Source organism: Biomphalaria glabrata, chromosome 16 (assembly GCF_947242115.1).
Source record: "Biomphalaria glabrata chromosome 16, xgBioGlab47.1, whole genome shotgun sequence".
Taxonomy (NCBI): Eukaryota; Metazoa; Mollusca; class Gastropoda; family Planorbidae; genus Biomphalaria; species Biomphalaria glabrata.
The window spans coordinates 11,916,800-11,935,603 of NC_074726.1; the positions used below are offsets into that span (position 1 = coordinate 11,916,800).

At 38.9% G+C, this 18,804-nt stretch overlaps 1 protein-coding gene across 1 annotated transcript in view; it reads right to left on the minus strand.

The window, feature by feature from the left end:
- Positions 1–16,617, minus strand: part of LOC106061387 (uncharacterized) — a 60,602-nt gene extending 43,985 nt beyond the window's left edge. The window contains exons 1-3 of the mRNA XM_056014333.1: positions 16,449–16,617; positions 11,757–11,848; positions 8,599–8,727 (exon numbers count right to left, since the gene is read on the minus strand). Coding sequence (XP_055870308.1) covers positions 8,599–8,727; positions 11,757–11,847 — 220 coding nt within the window. The 5' untranslated portion in view covers position 11,848; positions 16,449–16,617. The remainder of the gene's footprint in view (positions 1–8,598; positions 8,728–11,756; positions 11,849–16,448) is intronic.
- Between the last annotated feature and the right edge of the window lie 2,187 nt (positions 16,618–18,804).

Genomic DNA, 18,804 nt, shown 5'->3' on the forward strand with positions numbered 1-18,804 from the left:
CCCGGGTTCGGAAGCCAAGCGCTTTGCCGCTCAGCCACCGCGCCTCCCCTGGGTTAACTGATGACTTATAATTGATCTAATTGTTTTGAAAAGGCTCAATCTCTTATTCTTTTTTTTTTTTTTTTTTTTTTTTTTTTTTTTTTTTTCCAGAAATTACAATTCATTTAATATCTACTAATTTGTAGTCATTTTCAAAAAAAATAAAAATAAAACATGAGTGGTCAAGAAATTACAATTCATTTAATATCCACTAGTTTGACAACGCTGTCAATTGTAGTCAAACTGAATTTAAGTTATCTTATCCCTTTAGACATTTTCCAAAAAAATTAGACGAAACAAAGGGAAATCTGTCGTGTGATTGTATCCAATTAGTTTATGTTTCCTTTTAAGCACTTGGCATTGTCATTGTCACTTTATGTTTTAAAGGGGACATAATGTATTGATCTTGGTGGTAGTACGAAGAGGAAAAAGTGACTGATTTCATCCTAAGCCTCCATTCTGTCTCGTCAAGTAGTATTTTAGACATATATTAATATTTAATTTTACACAACAGAACAACATCTTTTCTATAAAGCAATACAGAGAAAAAGGACTTCCTTGATAAGTGGCCTCAGTATTTTTGCTTTAACAGTAACAATCTTCTACATAAATGAGTTTATTAACAAAGCTGCACAGCCACATTAACAATCTTTCCGAAAATTGACTTTGAAGCAATGCTATGTTCCCAGGTAGTTGCAAGTAATTAGGCAAGGCAAGCTAATATAGGGTTTTGTACAGCTGCCTTGTATGCCTTGTGTATTTAAAAAGACTGATCAGGGAACAGGTTAATCCCTCTCACGACAATTTTTAAAGGTCTCCTTGAGATGTAAGAGGGCTACTCTAGCATCATCAAGGTGGCCCTTGGGTCTGTTAGAATCGTTCTGGGATAGTTAACCAAGCAAAGGTGCTGCTGTATCACAATTGTTCAGGGTTCTGTTAGGGTCATGTGTAAATTATTTCAGGATAGGGGTGTCGATTAAGGATTCTTTTTTCTCTCATTACGAGGGGTTTAAAAAAAAAAAAAAAAAAAAAAAACATTGATAAATAAATAAAAAATAGTTAATTTGTCTTAAACTATTACATTATTCATAAAAGATTCTTGACTTTCAGTTGTCTGCCATTGTCTATATTCTTTAGGATTATTGGTTTTGGTTATTTTTGTTTCTAGTCTCTTCGCAGGCTCCATTCAGTTGCGTCTTGTTTTCTTGTTCCTTTGTTTCCCGGTATGTCTAGGATGAGGCTGCCGCTAAGATATAGACATTGTCATACTGTTCTTGTTACGTTTTCACGAGCTTGCCGTGTTCTGTGAGTGTTGTACAGACACACTTGATGTTGACTTGTGACATGCTCTCCGATCATGTGATCAAAGAGGACGTAACCGCGAGGGAGAAATAATTCTTTTAAAGTGTTGACTTCCCTTTAAAAAACAGTTCTTGAGTAGTTTTCCATAGATAAATAAAGTTCAATTTGATTCCTATCCCACATCTCTCAGCCCAAACTCTCTTTAACCCAGGTACATACACACTCTCACACACTCGCATAACCAATTAAACTAACTGACATAATACCAATAGAGTAACTTTACAGAATGATTACAGTATTTAGATTTTTATCTCTGAGGTCTGACAATTTAATCAAGGACAATAAATTATACAATAATTACAATTTCTATCTAACCAGTATAGTTATCAATTCTATGTTCAATTATTTTTCTAAATATTAACTCTAGATTATAAGGATTTAAAGATACATTGTTATTAACAACTTTAATTCTACTGTGCCACACAAGACTTCTGTATTCACTCACTATTATTAGATTAAATTTATGAATCATCTTACTTTTGATTTTAGGCAATTTATTTAAAACAATAGCTAGGTTAAGATTAACATTGGTGTTACAGTTTGCCTCTAGTAGGACTTTCATAGTGCATCTAACATTATCAAATATTTTACATTTTAAAAACATATGGCTTTCATTGTTACCATTATCTGTGTGACATAAAACACATGTGTGTACATTTCTTTTCTTACTTCCTACAGGGGTCATCCCGAAGATTAGTCTGTATGTTATTTCTCTGGCTTTGGGTGTAATGTGTTTGCTGTGTAGGTTTATAAAAGTGTCTCTGAAATCTATTACACCTAACTCTCTACTCCATTTGATCCTATTGAATAATCTTTCTTGTAACTGTTTCTTAAGTGTTGTATATGTGTCTTTTAATTTACTGTGTATTAGATGTTCATTGCCGGGGAGTATTCTTGATATGGATCTGTAAAATGGATGTGTGTTTGTACCAAAGTGGTGTGGGGTGTCATTTTTTATTGGAATTATTTTATTTAACCTTAAGCCGTAGTAGTATATTGTTAATGGAAAATTGTTTGGGTTCTTGGCTACTTGTCCTATGTATTTTAATCTAAGTGCTTGTATTTTGGTTCTGATGTCCTGTAAGTTTATCCCCCCATCCTCTTTGTTTTGTATAAGTGTTGTGTGTTTAATGTTCCTGATAGTGCTTTTAAATATAAAATTCCTAATGATTGTGTTTATGCTTGGTATAAAAGTTGGTGGAGGTTCTGTGATGTTTGCTAAATAAACTATCTTCGGGATGACCAGGTTGTTTACTAGTATTGCTCTACCAAATATAGTAGTTGCTGTATAATGAAATCTTTTAAGTGTGTTTTTGGTTTTGTTTAAAATATTTTCCCACTGCTGTGTGTGGTAATATGTTGGGTTGCTTGTCCACGTGATGCCGCATATTTTAATTGCCTTCTCTATTTTAAGGTTAAAGGGGATGTTTAAGGGGATTTCCCACCTGCCCAATCCCATAATACAAGATTTATTTATGTTGATTTTTGACCCGCTTGCCCTCCCAAATTGAATAAACTTATCTATGATTGCGGCTATGTCTTTTTCTGAGGAGGGAAAAAGGGTGGTGTCATCAGCGTATGCTTTAACTTTAACTACGGGCGTGGGGCCTGGGATTTTTATCCCCGTGATTCCACTATCTAGCCTGATGGTTTCTAAAAGGGGTTCTAGGCAAAGGGTGTATAAAAAGGGAGAAAGGGGACACCCTTGTCTAACAGATCTTCTAATAGGGATACTGCCACTAAGGGTTTGGTTTATTATGAGTTTGCTTGTGGCATCAGTGTAAACTAGCTTTATGTATTTCTTCATTCTTCCATCTGTCTTCGTCTTGTCTAGTATTTTGAAAAGGTAATCATGGTCTATTCTGTCAAAGGCTTTTTCCTGGTCAATAGAAAAGAGGGCTGCTTTCAAGTCTTTGTCTTTACAGTAATATATAATGTCTCTTAAAAAATGGTTAAGTTCGTCGATGTTTTTGTCTGGGTTGCTACAGTATTGGTCCTGTCCTATTAAGTGTGGTATGAGGGGTTTTAGTCTTAAAAAAATCATTTTCGTCAGGAGTTTGTAGTCGGTGTTTAGAAGTGAGATCGGTCGAAAGTCGCTAGGTGAGGTGTTGTTTTCTTGTTTTTTTGGTAGAAGTGTGATGTATGCTAAGTTGAAATCTCTAGGTAACTGTTCTGTCACTAACATGTCGCTGTATAGATTTAATAGTAGGGGTCCTATTTGGGGAAAAAAGGCTTTGTAAAATTCAAACGTCAGACCGTCTGGGCCAGGGGATTTGTTGTTTTGTGTTGTATCTAAAGCAGCCCTCATTTCGTCTAGCGTAAAGGGAGCGTCTGTCTCTATCTGTTCTGTAATTGGTATTTCTTTGCAGTTCTGTAAAAATACTTTTTGTGCGTTGTCGTCCGTCTGTTCCTTGTCATACAAGTTAGTAAAGTGTTCCGTAAATGTGTCTGTTATTTTGTCCAGGTCTTGTATAGTTGCTCCTTTACTATCAACAATGTTGTCAATAGTTCTGTCAATTTGAATGTTTTGTTCTGCTGATAAAAAAAGTTTGTTAGGCCCTTCGGTTATTTTTTTACTTTTGCACCTCAATTCCGCTCCTTTGTATTGATAGTTAAATAGTTCTTCTAGTTGTGTTAGTATATGTGTTTTGGCTGCTTCGTCTTCTTCGTGTGTTAGTAAATTTTTAAGTCTTTCCTCTTCTTTTTTCCTTTTTGAGTTAACTAGTGTGGCCAGTATTTGGCTTTGCTGCTTAATGGAGCTTTTAATTAGCGTCCATATTTGTGTGACTTTGAAATGGGGTGTGTTTGAGTCATGTATTATATTTTTGAGGAGGTTTGCGATTGTTTTTAAATAGAGCGGGTCATTTAGGAGGTCGTTGTTAAGTTTCCAGATCGGTGTTTTTTGTTTTTTCTTTTTTAGTTTTGCGTTCAGCAGTTCCACTAAGACTCCTTTGTGGTCTGTATATTGTAACGTCTCTACGAGATGTGTTACACTTTTTGTTTCGCACGCCCTTGGCACATACACTCTATCTATCCGTGTTTCTATTTGGTGTGCCTTGTCCCTGAACGTGGTGACCCGGCCCGTGACCTCTACTTCTCTATAGGCATCTACTAACCGGAAAGCCTTGATGACTCCCCCCAAATAGTCATGCGTTTTAATTGTTACATGAGGAGTATGATCCTCTGTGTTTGTGTTTTGCTTGTCTAATTGGGAATCAATGTAATTTAAATCACCCCCTACTATCAAATTTTCTCCTGCGTACTGAGTGTGTAGAATGTCACTTAGCATTCCAAAAAACTCGTGTTTCTCTTTTTTTTGGGCGGGTGCATAAATGTTGACTAACGTGTATGTGTGTTTTTGTGAGCTTGTCCTAATTATTACTATCCTCCCGCTATTGTCTTGATATGAGTGTGTGGTTGAAAACCTATTGGATGTTTGTAAAATGGCTGTCCCTCGTGGCTTTCTACCTAAACTAAAATAACCCTCCCGGAGGCCCATAAGAGAGACTGCTTTTTTGGCCTTGTACTCTAACTGTGTGTTGGTCTCTTGCAGAAAGATAAAATCTGGCTTGTATTTCCTTGTGAGGTGTGCTATGTAGGTGTGTTTATTGTTAAGCCCTCTGATGTTGAGTGTCAAAATTTTGATGTCTGCCATGAGTGTGTGAGATTGGTTTGCGTGTTTGTTTTTCTATTGTGTGTGTGTGCGTTTTATCTTTAAGAGTTGCTTTGTTGTTTATGTGTTTGAATGTGTGTTAGGGTCCTCGCCCTCATCTATGACTAGCACTGACGGGGAGTCTGGAAAGTTCAGCTCGAGCTTGAACTGTTCTTCCTCTCTTTTCTCCTCCTCTACCCGGGGATCCTCGTTTAGATCCTCTGATGAGGAAGAGAGAGAGAGGGCCCTCTTTCTTGTTATTTTGGTTGGGGTGGTGGGTGCTGAACTTGCCCCTCCGGATGTTTTAATTTTTTTACTTTGCTTAGATTTGTTTTCAGGGCTGTTAGGTGGGGGGAGACCACTTGGAGTAGCTCCCATAGCTTCTATTTGTTTTTTTCCCCCTCCTTTGCTGCTTTCAACCATTGTGAAGCCATCTTTTTTTAGCTGTTGATCAATCTCGGATTGCTTTTTCTCTCCCTCCCCTTTAAGGGCCATGGCATAGGAGATTTTCCCTCCTACCTCCTTTGCACCTTCTGTGGGGTTTTGGTCCCGTCTGGGGTTCGCCCTATTTGGACACTGGTTTGACCAGTGCTGATCCTGTCCGCAATGCCAGCACTGTTGTCTACGTCCCGGGATGGTCACGAGGACCTTGTAGGTCCTCGGATCGTCCTCATATCGTAACTGAATATAATGGGGGAGTTCAGTCTGTTTGCGGAGTTTGATCCAAGCCGCCCACTTATCTGAGTTGCCTAGCTTGATTGGCTCTATCTTGGAGCCTTCTTCTGCAAAGGCTCCAAAGATTTCTCCTATCTTTGATTTGTTTATGGTTGGTGCTACCCAGTGAAGGGTAACCCTGATTTTTTCGTCTTCTAAGGTACAGACATCTACCTTGAAGTCCTTATCATTCCCGAATGATTTCCCTAGTATACGGGTTCTCACTCGGGCGGATGTTGGGGCCAGGAACCAGACAAAGGGGTTCTCGAAGCGATAGAGAGAACTCACTTCGTCCGGTGTTAGTTTCAGGCACTCTATTAGGCTCGCCATAGTGGCCTTAACAGCCCCTTGGCCTGACAGCTTTAGAAGCAAGGTACCTGGGGCGTGGACAAGTCCACCATCCAGGTCCTTTTTTTCAATAAAAAATGTCTTAACTGACATTTTTACAAGGGTTTATCACAAGTACAGAGACAGAAAAGAGACGATAACTACACTACAAACTACACAGTACTTTACTACACAACCCTCGCGCCGTCCACTCTAAACAGTAACACACAAAAATCCACAGAATCACAAAAAAACCACAGAAACACAAGTAATCCACAGAAATAAATCCTCAAGTGATAGCTACTTAATCAATCTCTTATTCGAATCCTCAAAAAAAAAAAATTTACGCAATTAAAAAAAAGTTCATAAAAATAAAGTTCATAAGATTACTGTTTTATTTAAATTAGGTCTAAATTGTAATGCATACTAATTAGCTTTTTTTCATTAAAAAACTGCTTGCATAACTGATTTTAAAAATTAGATGTTTTGCTTTCAGAAAAAAAAAGTAGCCGTTGCATTAGAACTTTGAATGGTCTAAAATATTGTGATGTCCGATTTTCAATATCTTTTCTAGTTTACGAGATCTAAACGGGACGGACGCACAGACGGACAGACGGACAGACATTTCGCACAAAACTAATAGCGTCTTTTCCCCTTTCGGGGGCCGCTAAAAAAGGTTATCGCATTATGAACACTTTTGATTGTGGATGCTTAAATTGTAGTCCCGTAACAAGGAATGGTGACAAACGTTTGTTTTTTTTGTTATAAACATCAAAATGTGAAAGACAAACGGACACACATACAAACTAAACGAAACATCGAAACGTGAAAGACAAACGGACACACATACAAACTAAACGAAACATCGAAACGTGAAAGACAAACGGACACACATACAAACTAAACGAAACATCGACACGTGAAAGACAAACGGACACACATACAAACTAAACGAAACATCAAAATGTGAAAGACAAACGGACACACATACAAACTAAACGAAACATCGACACGTGAAAGACAAACGGACACACATAAAAACTAAACGAAACATCGACACGTGAAAGACAAACGGACACACATACAAACTAAACGAAACATCGACACGTGAAAGACAAACGGACACACATACAAACTAAACGAAACATCGACACGTGAAAGACAAACGGACACACATACAAACTAAACGAAACATCGAAACGTGAAAGACAAACGGACACACATACAAACTAAACGAAACATCGACACGTGAAAGACAAACGGACACACATACAAACTAAACGAAACATCGAAACGTGAAAGACAAACGGACACACATACAAACTAAACGAAACATCGACACGTGAAAGACAAACGGACACACATACAAACTAAACGAAACATCAAAATGTGAAAGACAAACGGACACACATACGAACTAAACGAAACATCGAAACGTGAAAGACAAACGGACACACATACAAACTAAACGAAACATCGAAACGTGAAAGACAAACGGACACACATACAAACTAAACGAAACATCGAAACGTGAAAGACAAACGGACACACATACAAACTAAACAAAACCTGGTGGACCTTTTAGTTATTTTTTTTCAGCCTCAGACTGAATTTAAAACATTTATGAAAATCAATTATCTATGAATATATATAATTCTCTTCATGGCTAAACAGTTTTGACAAGAAGAAGTAAAGGAAAGATTACTCTTTTATTTCTGCAGATATAGTTACCCAACGATAAAACAAGAGGGGGTGTGTGAACAAGTAGTATTCACCCGTCACTGCGGATGGATTCCTGGTCGTGCGGTTTGCGCGCTAGAATGTCGTTTGGATTTATCAAACCCTGCCCGCTCCCATCCCCCTTCGTCCTGCGGGGGGTTTGAACTAGGAAGTAAACTAGCTACAACTCTGAATGAACATCCGAAACATGTACAACATTTTACAAACAAACATTTTACAAACACTAAATAGCAGCGCCTGACTATTGTGACCAAGAAATCATAATTATTAAGCTTTCTTTCCCACATAACACAATTACTACTAATGCATAATGCCGTTTATTTTTTTCGCGTGTAGGATTGGCGTTTTCCATATTGAATGACACCCCAAAACTACAATTTCCGTCTATATATTTCCCTATATTTTAAGGACTTTTTCGTATATTTTGCAATTTTGGGAGATTTCCAGGAGCTTCTGGTAAATAGACAGGAGGGCGCGGGAAATCTGTTTTAAGTTTTAAACTGGTTTAATTTAATAATTTATACACCTTGAATTAGCGCAGGCCCACTGCAGTCGCATAGGTTGCATTGGCCTAAGGCCGGCCCTGCAAACTAGCGGCGTATGCTATGCCGCCGGTCGACTAGTAGGCTTTAAATAAAAAAAAACGAAATTGTACAACAGATATTCCATCCTAACCTCTCACGAACTGCAGCAAGTTTAGAAAAATATAACTTACAATAAGCCTTTTTTAAAAGTAAAACATTTGAAAAAATGTTTGTACTTACGGTACTGGCAAAGGTATCCGAAAAATCCACGAGCGCAAATATTTTTGCCACATTCTTCTGGAGAGCATCTCGGTTGGCAGTAGTTACACCTGAATCTGCAATTTGGACCAAAATAGTTCTCGGGGCATTCTGTTTGAGAGAAACACTTTGAATGGAGTTTTATAAGGCATGTATTGGTAATCTCACCACTCTTGTCCACTCTTTCATATCGTCTTCACAACTCGCGGTTTGCTTTTTTTTTCTTTTCCCTGTTACTGTTCCCTGAGGGACGCGGCGTTCCAGTACCACCTCATCGTGGTCACCCCGTGAACACCCTGCTCTATTAGGCTGGCTCAGGGTACTGGTTGCTCACTACTGATGAATGAGCAGACAGAAAGTTTTATTCCAGTTGTGTCCGGCCCCACCCTTCCCCATGGTGAGTAAGAGACCTAACGGGAACTCCGAAAAGCGGAAAGCGCTGGACACCAACTCGAGGGTTGGTCGGGATCTTCTGTGTCCTGGCCGATTCACGGGTCTCACTATGGGTAAATACTGGACTGACTGGCGCGGCCTTAGCGGGCTGCGTCCGGCGGACAGGTTGGCGCCCACGATTTAGACTCTAGCTAGCCTTTTCGGCCCGTTCCCTGATGTGGTAGTAGAGGAATGGTAATCTCGATACTGGGAATTACAAAAAAAGCGCATCAACCCACTTCTGCCCTGCAGGAACCTTCTCTCAGGTTCTCTTTGGGAAGGTCTTTGTGAGTTGAGAACATCGAGATATGGCCATATATTTTGCTTTTGCTTTCTACAGTGGTCAGTAGATCTTCATAGGACCAATTAGCCATTGCAATCATGTTTTGTATAGAGCTACAAAATGCTTATGAAAAAAAAAATCTCAAATAAGATGCTAATAAAAAAATATTTTAAAATGCAAAATAAAATGTTTTGTCTCTCCCCTCTATTTAAAAAAAAATGATATGATGTGCTAATTAGTTATTTTTTCTAAGGCTTTTGACAAAGTTCACCACCATAGTTTGCTTAAAAAATTAAAATATTTCGGCATTAATGGTCCACTGCATCAGTAGATTAAAGATTTTCTGATAGGGAGAGAACAAACTGTAATAATAAATGGCTCTAAATCAACACCGATAACAGTAAACTCAGGTGTACATCAAGGAACAGTCTTGGGTCCACTACTATTTTTAATTTACATAAATGATTTACCAAATTGCATTACTTCAGGAACAAAAGTCAGATTATTTGCAGACGATTGCATAATATATAGAACAATAAAAACAACACAAGACACAGATATTTTACAAAGAGAATTAGATGAATTACAGAAATGGGAATCAACTTGGAGCATGTCTTTCCACCCAGACAAATGTCAGTTGTTAAGAGTAACAAAAAAACTAAAACAAATTAATTCCACTTATATTATTCATGGTAAACCAGTAAAACAGACTAAAAACGCAAAATACCTAAGTGTTATAATAAATGAAAAACTGTCATGGAATCCGCATATTGATGTAACTACAAAAAAATCAAACAAAGCATTAGGATTTATTAAAACAAATTTCTATAAATCAAATAAGAACATAAAACTTATATGTTATTTAACCTTTGTTAGGCCAATAATAGAATATGCATCCTCCGTTTGGGACCCCTCAACTCAAGAAAACATTAAGAAACTGGAACAGACACAAAATAGAGCAGTGAGATTCATAACAAACGAATATTCACATTTGACTAGAGTAACACCTTTAGTAAAATCACTAAATTTAGAAAGCCTTCAGGACAGAAGACTCAAAAGTAAAGTAGCAATTATACATAAAACACTGAACCATAATCTTCAAATACAAAAACAAAATTTAATAAAATACTCTGAAAGACAAAAAGATAAAGACACATGCCTCGTCCCATATGCTAGGACAAATTTGTGCCAATACTCCTTCTTCCCTAGTGCTATTAGAGCATGGAATGGGTTGCCTGAGATAGCCAGGAAAACCAGCGACTTGGCAGAGTTTAAGTCATTGGTTAATATGCATAACTAAATGCATGACGCGTAGGACGTAATCATCTTCTTTTTTGAAGTAACGTCTGTATTATATAAGATAATATAAGATAAGCTAAGATAAGTGGGGTACTTTATTTACTGAGAGATAATTCCCAGAGTTCAATTTTAATTGTTTTTATCTGAGTGTGTGTATCCAGAGGCTGAGGCTTTTGCACTGTGGTTGTGTGCCTCCTCATGCGTCTTGCGAAACAAATGTGAACCCCTACTGGGAAGATATGTCCAGCTTGACCATGTGTCAGTTGCCTTGATTTTCTTTCTTTTTTGTTTTTGTTCCAACTTTATTCTACTGTCCTTGGCGATTTTTGGAGCCAGTTTTTAAAAAGAAGCCTGACGATGGTCTAATATGTGATTCCTACGGCAAGCTGGAATCAGGCCAGGTTGAAAACTCCCACAGACGCTTTGCAGATGACCTAGAATCTGGAGTGGTTGAGATGTACAAAATTTCGTAACCAGGTCGTCATTTAGCATAGTCTCTTAGCTTGCAATTTTTTTGTTATGTTTGAAAAGTGTATGACTCTATGAGCCAACTTCTTGTTTTGCTTTAAAAAAAATGTTTTAAGATTTGTTCCCTGACCATTCACATAATATAATCGGCTAATTCCTGCCATATTTCAAAGAGAAAGGGTGAAAAAAAAAAGAATATTTCAATGAAATATTCCATACAAAAGCTGTCTAAGGATAACGCTCCCATGTTTTAAACAAAACGTGTCACCTATCTGGAGCATATGTTTGCATGTTAAATGGGCTTCCAAAGAGTGTTATAGACCCTTTTATCATTTTAATAGGTGAAAAAAATCCCACAATTATAACAATGAAATAAAAATAAAATTAGGCCTACTTTCCCTTGTTTTGTATTGAAGCGTCCATCAACGACCTTGCTTTATCCCTGTGATACCAAATCCATATCGATTTCCATATCGATTTCCGAAGCGCGTGTCGCTGGTTGATTAATTTTCTGTCCCGTGTTTTATTCGCTTTAAAATGCCAATATTTTCCTCACTATCCGATTCGTTTTGAGAGGTCGGAAAACACCATGTTACAGGCCGGATAGGACCCTCGGTTCGTATGTGAGACACCACTTTCTTATCCATTAAATACGTACCTTCTTGGCAAATAACTTGAGACAATGAAACAATGAGACCTATAGTCCAGTGTATCAGTTTTATGTGTTGAATTTGAAGAGGTCCTTTCATTCTAGAGAATAGAGAAATAAACGCGAAAGAAAAGAAAATATAGCAACAACGAATTTTTAACCTGCAACCAAGGTCCGCCTTAGGCCACTCCAACCTATGCGACCGCAGTGGGCCCCGCAATTTCATAAGACCCGGGCTAATTCTAGGTGTAAATTATTAAACTAAACCATTTTATAACTAATAGCAGATTTCCCTCGGCCTCTTGATTTACCAGGGGATCTTAAAAATCTTTTGAAAACTCATACAAATCTCCTGAAATATAGACAAATTGTCATTTTGGGTGACATGCTATTAAAAAAAAGCCAATCCTACGTGAGATATAACAAACGGCATTATGCAATACCCGTTATAGTGGAATCTGATGAAAGAAGCTTCTCGCGCCTCAAACTAATGAAGAATTACTTGAGGTCAACAATTCTCGTAGATATATTGAAGCATTTGGCAATTCTTGCAATTGAGCGTGATTTATATGTGAAACAGAAATTTATGATATACCGTTTGGCTTCGTTACACGCAGGGTTCATAGAGTAATTCTGAACGTAGTACAGAATGAATAATATGCAAAGACGAATTTTTGTTTCTAATACAAACTCTTAATTTTTGCTTATTATCTGTGTCCCTACCCTACCTAGGCAGCACGCAATCCGTTTCGCATAAGCCCCTCACTGGTTAAGACGGCCCTGCTCACAACCCTAACCCAAATTCTAGAACTACGCAAAAAGTTTGGCGTTTTAGAATATAGAATTATTGAATCATTGAATTTTTAAGTCCTAGGCTTTGCCAAGGGAAGTAATTGTTGTATAAGTTTGTCTTGAAAACCTCGTCATTTCTCTCCCTTGCACTGGACAGAATTAGATTATATATAGTCCTTAATTATTTTTAAAACATGAACATTTACATGTATAAGGCTACTTTTATGCTTATAACATGTTCAGTGCACAAATGTCCAATATCTTTTGTGAACAAGTGGGGAGTGGACGGGTGGTTGAAGGTTTCCATTATACCTTCAGGCTCTCAGCAAACACAGCTTGTCGAAACTCCAACTCGATCACCTATCCTCTTTAATATATGTCTGGATAAAGAGATGAACTACATAATAGCATAAGCACGAGGCATAATATCACACTTGTTTTTTTAAGTGTGCACAGTATTTTACTGACTACCAATAAGAAAGAACTACTATAAGGGAACTGTGTGCTAAGTACTGTGCTATATAGATCTAGAACGATAGGGTTTTTTTTAAATTATTATTATAGCATTTGTATAGCGAAACTTTCATGCTTATAGCATGCCCACATCGCTATGGTCCAATTTGCCTTTAAGCGCTCAGTAAACACAACTCTGCTTGAGGCTGGTGTCGAACTTCGAGCCACCTTCATAGATTGCCTAGCCGTTTGTAAGCCTCCATGCACTAAGGTTCCGTACTGGAATTAATCCCTTACAGCACGGTCAAGTGTTCTTTAGGGTCTCCGTACAGACCGAGACCCCCGCATGCACCAGTTCTAGTTGTTTCAAGACTAGTGGTATCTTTGAAAGTGTTTCTGAGCACCCTGCATTCGCAGAGGATGGGTTTAACGGTATCGTCTTCTGCGTGGCAACATCGACATCTGGGATCGTTATTCTCTCGGATCCTAGCGAAATAGGCTCAAATTGGACAGTGTCCAGTGCTTCTCTCTGTCTAGTTGCCACCATTCATCTTTTCTGTTTGGGCGTTTCAGAACCTTCCAGACTTCCCGTCCCGTGCAACAATGGTCCCAGCAGTTGTACCATTTTTTATTCCTTCCATTTCCGCAATGTAAATGCTTTCTCCTGCACATGGGCCTACTAGTTAGTCGTTTGCTGTTGCAGCGGAGAAAGTGACTACCGCTCCATAGCCCGAGTTTGTTCTGCCTTGGACTTCTCTCGTTGATCCGTCCGTATAGACCTTAATGGTATCTTTCGGGAATTGGGCTATGGTTTCTCTCGCAGTGACTTTTAGTAGGTTTTGTGTACATTTCTTGTTTACTTTTGGTCATTCAGTGATTTTCTCACCTCCGGCAGCCCAGGAACAGCTATTGGGTGGAAAGCCTCCGTAGGAGAGAGCGTGGCTCTTTCCCGGGGGGGGGGGGGACAAGTTCTTGGGACAGTCCTATTGCTGTTTGCATAAAGGATGTTCTTTTGAGTCGGCCCCTACCCACCCAGTCGTCGACTAGGCGTCTGAGTGGGCTGCTGTCTTCCAGCCGTTATTATTTTTAGTACGCTAACAAAACAGCTCGTTCCTTACGCAAAGCCAGTGGGGGAATATCTGCCATGATCTCGCCAGCAGCAATGGGGATTGTCCGACATGTACCATAGATTAGCCGTATTGCTTGGATCTGCACTGAGTCTAAGCCAGCTAGAGACGTTTGCGAGGCGTTAACTTGTGCTAAGAGACTGTACTCAATCTGTGACCTTACCGCACCGATGTAGAGTGTCCACAGCACGCTTGCCTTGGCGCCCCACTTCGTCGTAGCCATTCGCTTTATGACGTTCAATCTTGCTGAGGCTTTTGTCGTACTTCTTTCACATGATCAGACATGACAAACTTAGGGTCCAGGGTAACTTCCAAAACCTTGGGTCGTGGGTCCGATTCGAGCGTGGTCCCATCGATTTCTAGATTTATGGCTTCTTGGTGGGTGTCTTTTCCCAACGTGAATAGGGTCTGGACCGTTTTTTTTTTTTTACAGTTTATTTCCATTTTCCACATACGGCTGTAGCATGAAATTGTGACGAGGTCACGTTGGATTTCCACTGTGAGAGCTGCAGCGGATCTCCCGGTCTACCAGAATAGCAGGTCGTCAGCGAAGAGCAGAGATCAACATTTCAATCGTTCTGTCAGATCGTATATATAGACTAAGAAAAGCGTACATGATAATGACGAGCCCTGCGGTAAACCTTGCTCAAGTTTTCTTTTGCGAGACATGCTAGATTCGTAGCGTGAATGGACTGTCCTGTCTGTTAGGAAGTTTTTTAGCCACTGATACATGTTTGAGCATACTCGAGGTTCATCAACTTTGGCAATAATCCTTGTCTCTAAACTCTGTCATAGGCTTGTTTTAGATCTAAAAATACTGCCAGTGTCTATTCGCAATTGCGTCTTACCGTACCTATCTGAAAACCGTCAGCTACTGACTGCATAAACACCATCGCTTTATCAATTGCCATCTTCGCATTACTCGCTCTCGTAATCTGTAGATCTCTGTTGGTCTCTGCCTCCCCAAGGCGGTCTCTGGAAACGCTGCAAACGTCTTTAGCAGTGGCTAACAAAGACCATCCTCCGCTCGTGGTTTTAAATGCCAAACGAATGGAGTACGTAAAGTCCAGGACGTCCAGCCCAATATGTGGGAGCCTGTATAGTAAAGTGGGCATAGTGCGCCGGTACGATAGGTGCGCTCAACAAGCGTCGAGGGATTTCGAAAGTTTGTTTCCGGAGACAACGGCATTGCAGTAAGCCGCCACACCGACGGCGGGCTTTCAGGCGCTGAGAATAACGGTCCCTGACGACCTCTCCAATACCTTCCAGGTAGCCTAGCCAAACCAAGTTCAGGCGTATTTTGCCTCTCGAATACACTTCCCACTAGTTCAACGTTGTCAATCTACTATGGCAAGAACAAAAAGATAAAAAAATGTACAACTGCTATAAATACGAGGTAATGTGAAAATAAGGTAACAAGACAAAATAACCAACGAAAATGTGAAGAGAAGAGTGCTAGGAAAACTTGGCTACGCCCATGTACTATAGAACTAGATCTAGCAAAACTAGAATGACAACGGCCTTATCTTCTTATCTTATAAAATACAGACGTTACTTCAAATAAGAAGATATTTACGTCCTACGCCTCATGCATCTAGTCATGCATGTTAATAATAATAAGGCTAGTCTTCGAGTCCGACGATTAGTGAGGAATTCAGTATTTCTTATGGCTGCGCAGCCCCAACTGTGACCTACATGCATTTTAACCAATGATTTATATTCTGCAAGTTATTGGTTTTCTTGGCTGGCTCAGGCAACCCATTTCATGCTCTAATAGCGCTAGGGAAGAAGGAGTATTTGTACACATTTGTCCTAGCATATGGAACGAGGAATCACATGTGCCGAGAAATGCTTGTGGCGATTAAATGTTCAATTTACATGACTTGCAGCCCTTATTCTTTGGATTGTAGAACAATCATGATTCTAGTCTAGATTTAGTATCGAGTATCATCTATGTGTAGAGGCGTGGTGGCTTAGCATTAAAGCGCTTGGCTTCTGAATCGGGGGTCTCGGGTTCGAATCCTCATGAAGACATGGATTTTTAATTTCGGGATCTTTGCGTGCCTCTGGGTCCACGTAGCTCTAATGGGTACCTGACATTAGTTGGGGAAAAGTAAAGGCAGTGTGCTGGCCACATGAAACCCTCGTCAACCGTGGGCCACAGAAACAGATCATCGTCTCTATTGACCACTTGGTCTAAAAGTAGTAAAAGGGGAACTTTACTTTTTATCAAGTACATGTATGTCTATGTCTATGTCTATGTCTATCAGTATGTGTTAGCTCCTAGACTAGCGTAATTCTAGATTTAGATCTATTGTCTAGTAGTTACCTGGTACAGATAGACGTGAAAGTTAAAACAATAGATCTAGAGCTACATTATTATTTTCAAACAAAGATAGCCAGAGAATCATTCTAGAACGTAGATTTATGGAACTAGTTTCATTTTAAACCCATAAACAATGAAATCAGGCATTAATAACTTTTTTCGTTGTCAGAGATTTTTTAGACGAGTGCTTTTAAGTGCTAAACAAACAATAGCTATAACTAAATAAACGGAAAATACCACAGAAATGATGTTGCGTACTTTTGCGTGGTTGTAGGATTTGTCTCCACGGTTGCTCATTAAAGTACCACGTGACAGAGCCTCGCTATGTTGAATAATATATCAAGGAAGGATATATACCAGAACGAGGTCAGTATGGAAATATTGTTGTAATTACGAAAATTAACGATCGGGTTAAGACTACCAATCTGAAAAATTTCTTTTGTGTTCTGTTTATTCTAAATGACCACAGGCGGACATCCTTGCCCTGGATGTGGCAAAATATGTAGGTCACAGCTGGGGCTGCATTGCCACGTGAGATACTGCACTCCTCACTAATCTTCGGACTCGAAGACAAGCCTTATTATTATTCTAAATGCAGTAGTACCTGGCAAATAGAATAGATAGTCTCTTAAGCCCCACCAACAGTCTAGAAAACCCAGATCTCACATCGTGTTGCTTTACATTTCATCCTTTGCGTAAAACTGTTGGTCTATTATTGGCTTGGGAAAAAGTCTTTGCAGTGTAACTTCTCAATGGTTATGTTCAGCCATTTAATATTGCAATTCGTATATTCATTATGGCTTTAGTACAAAATATATCAAGCGATGCACTATCTCTGTTTTTTTGAGTAAAACATGCACTTTGTAACAAAGTAAAATGGTGCATTTTTTACTAAGAGACTTAAAAACATTGCGTTTGTATTCCAGAAGAGCGTTTCCGCGGGGAACCAGTGTTACGCCGACCTTCTTTCAGCTCACTAAAAAAGGTTGCCTTTGGTATGTCCTCCTTACGGAATACCTGCCCTGCTCAGCGTGACTGTTGGACTTCAAGAAGTTTATACCACATTAGCATAAACATCGCTGTTTCAAGTGCAGCCTTGCCACCATATGTTCATGATGTCCAAACATCTAGGATAAAATCGTTCAAGAAGTCTTAGTTGCTTTCTGTACAGTACACACAGGGGCCGAGAGAGCCACTGCTTGGTAATTACTGATTTCTGTAGGCAGGCGGAGCTATTTATTTCGACACACTTTCGCTTGCAGGCCTCCATAAGCATAAGTGGCCATAATAAAAAGCAATGCCTCAATTGATACTATGCTTCCAATCTTCGTTGACAAGGCTAATAGAACCTAAAATAAATATTTTATTAGGCCTATTGATTCTTAAATTTATTCATGTGGGCGACCAGCGGCTCTCCTGCCTTCTGTTAGATCGCCAAACAGAATGTCTAGTGGAAATCGGCCAACTGTTATTCTATGTACATGGTTAATCCAGCCAAGGCGTCTGCTGCTCATAACACAACGGATTACCTGGCACTTTGTTTTCGCAGCACTTCTTAATTGGTTATTTAAATTGCCACCTTATTTTAAATATATATATCTATACATTTACATACATACTCGAATTGCTCATAAATATAAATAAATAAATAAATAATTTAATTAATTAATTAACGTATTCCTATGCATATATATATATATATATATATATATATATATATATATATATATATATATATATATATATATATATATATATATATATACATACATAAATAATAAGGCTTGTCTTCGAGTCCAAAGATTAGTGAGGAATACAGTATTTTCCGTGGCTGCGCAGCCCCAGCTGTGACCTACATATTTTGCCACATCCTGGGTAAGCATAACCATTGTCCGCAGGTGGTCGATTTAGATATCCTTTTATCGACTCGTTTGGGACTAGTCAATTGTGGGCTAATTATTTTATTGCCTCCAGTCTGCGCAGAGTATTTTTAAAGTGATAATTGGCTCGCGCAGACCAATACTACTCTTTAAGCAAAATGCAGTTCACAGTGGCACAGAAGCCAGAGACGGCTGTGAACAACAGATAGCCGTAGGTTTTATATCGGAGTTTCCATCTCCTGGACTGGCTGCCGACCAAAGCTAAAGAGCCCAGTCTGCCCAATGGCCGAATTGCCGACTTGTTTCTACATCACATATACTCTAGAGGTCTAACTAGATCTAGATCTAGTCCTAGAAATGGTGAATGATAGTAAAGCTTTTAATTATAGATATTTTATCAGACTTAGACTTGACTAGATATAGTCTCCAGATCTAGATACAATCTACGTTGTTTACACAATTATCATCATCAGAGAGAT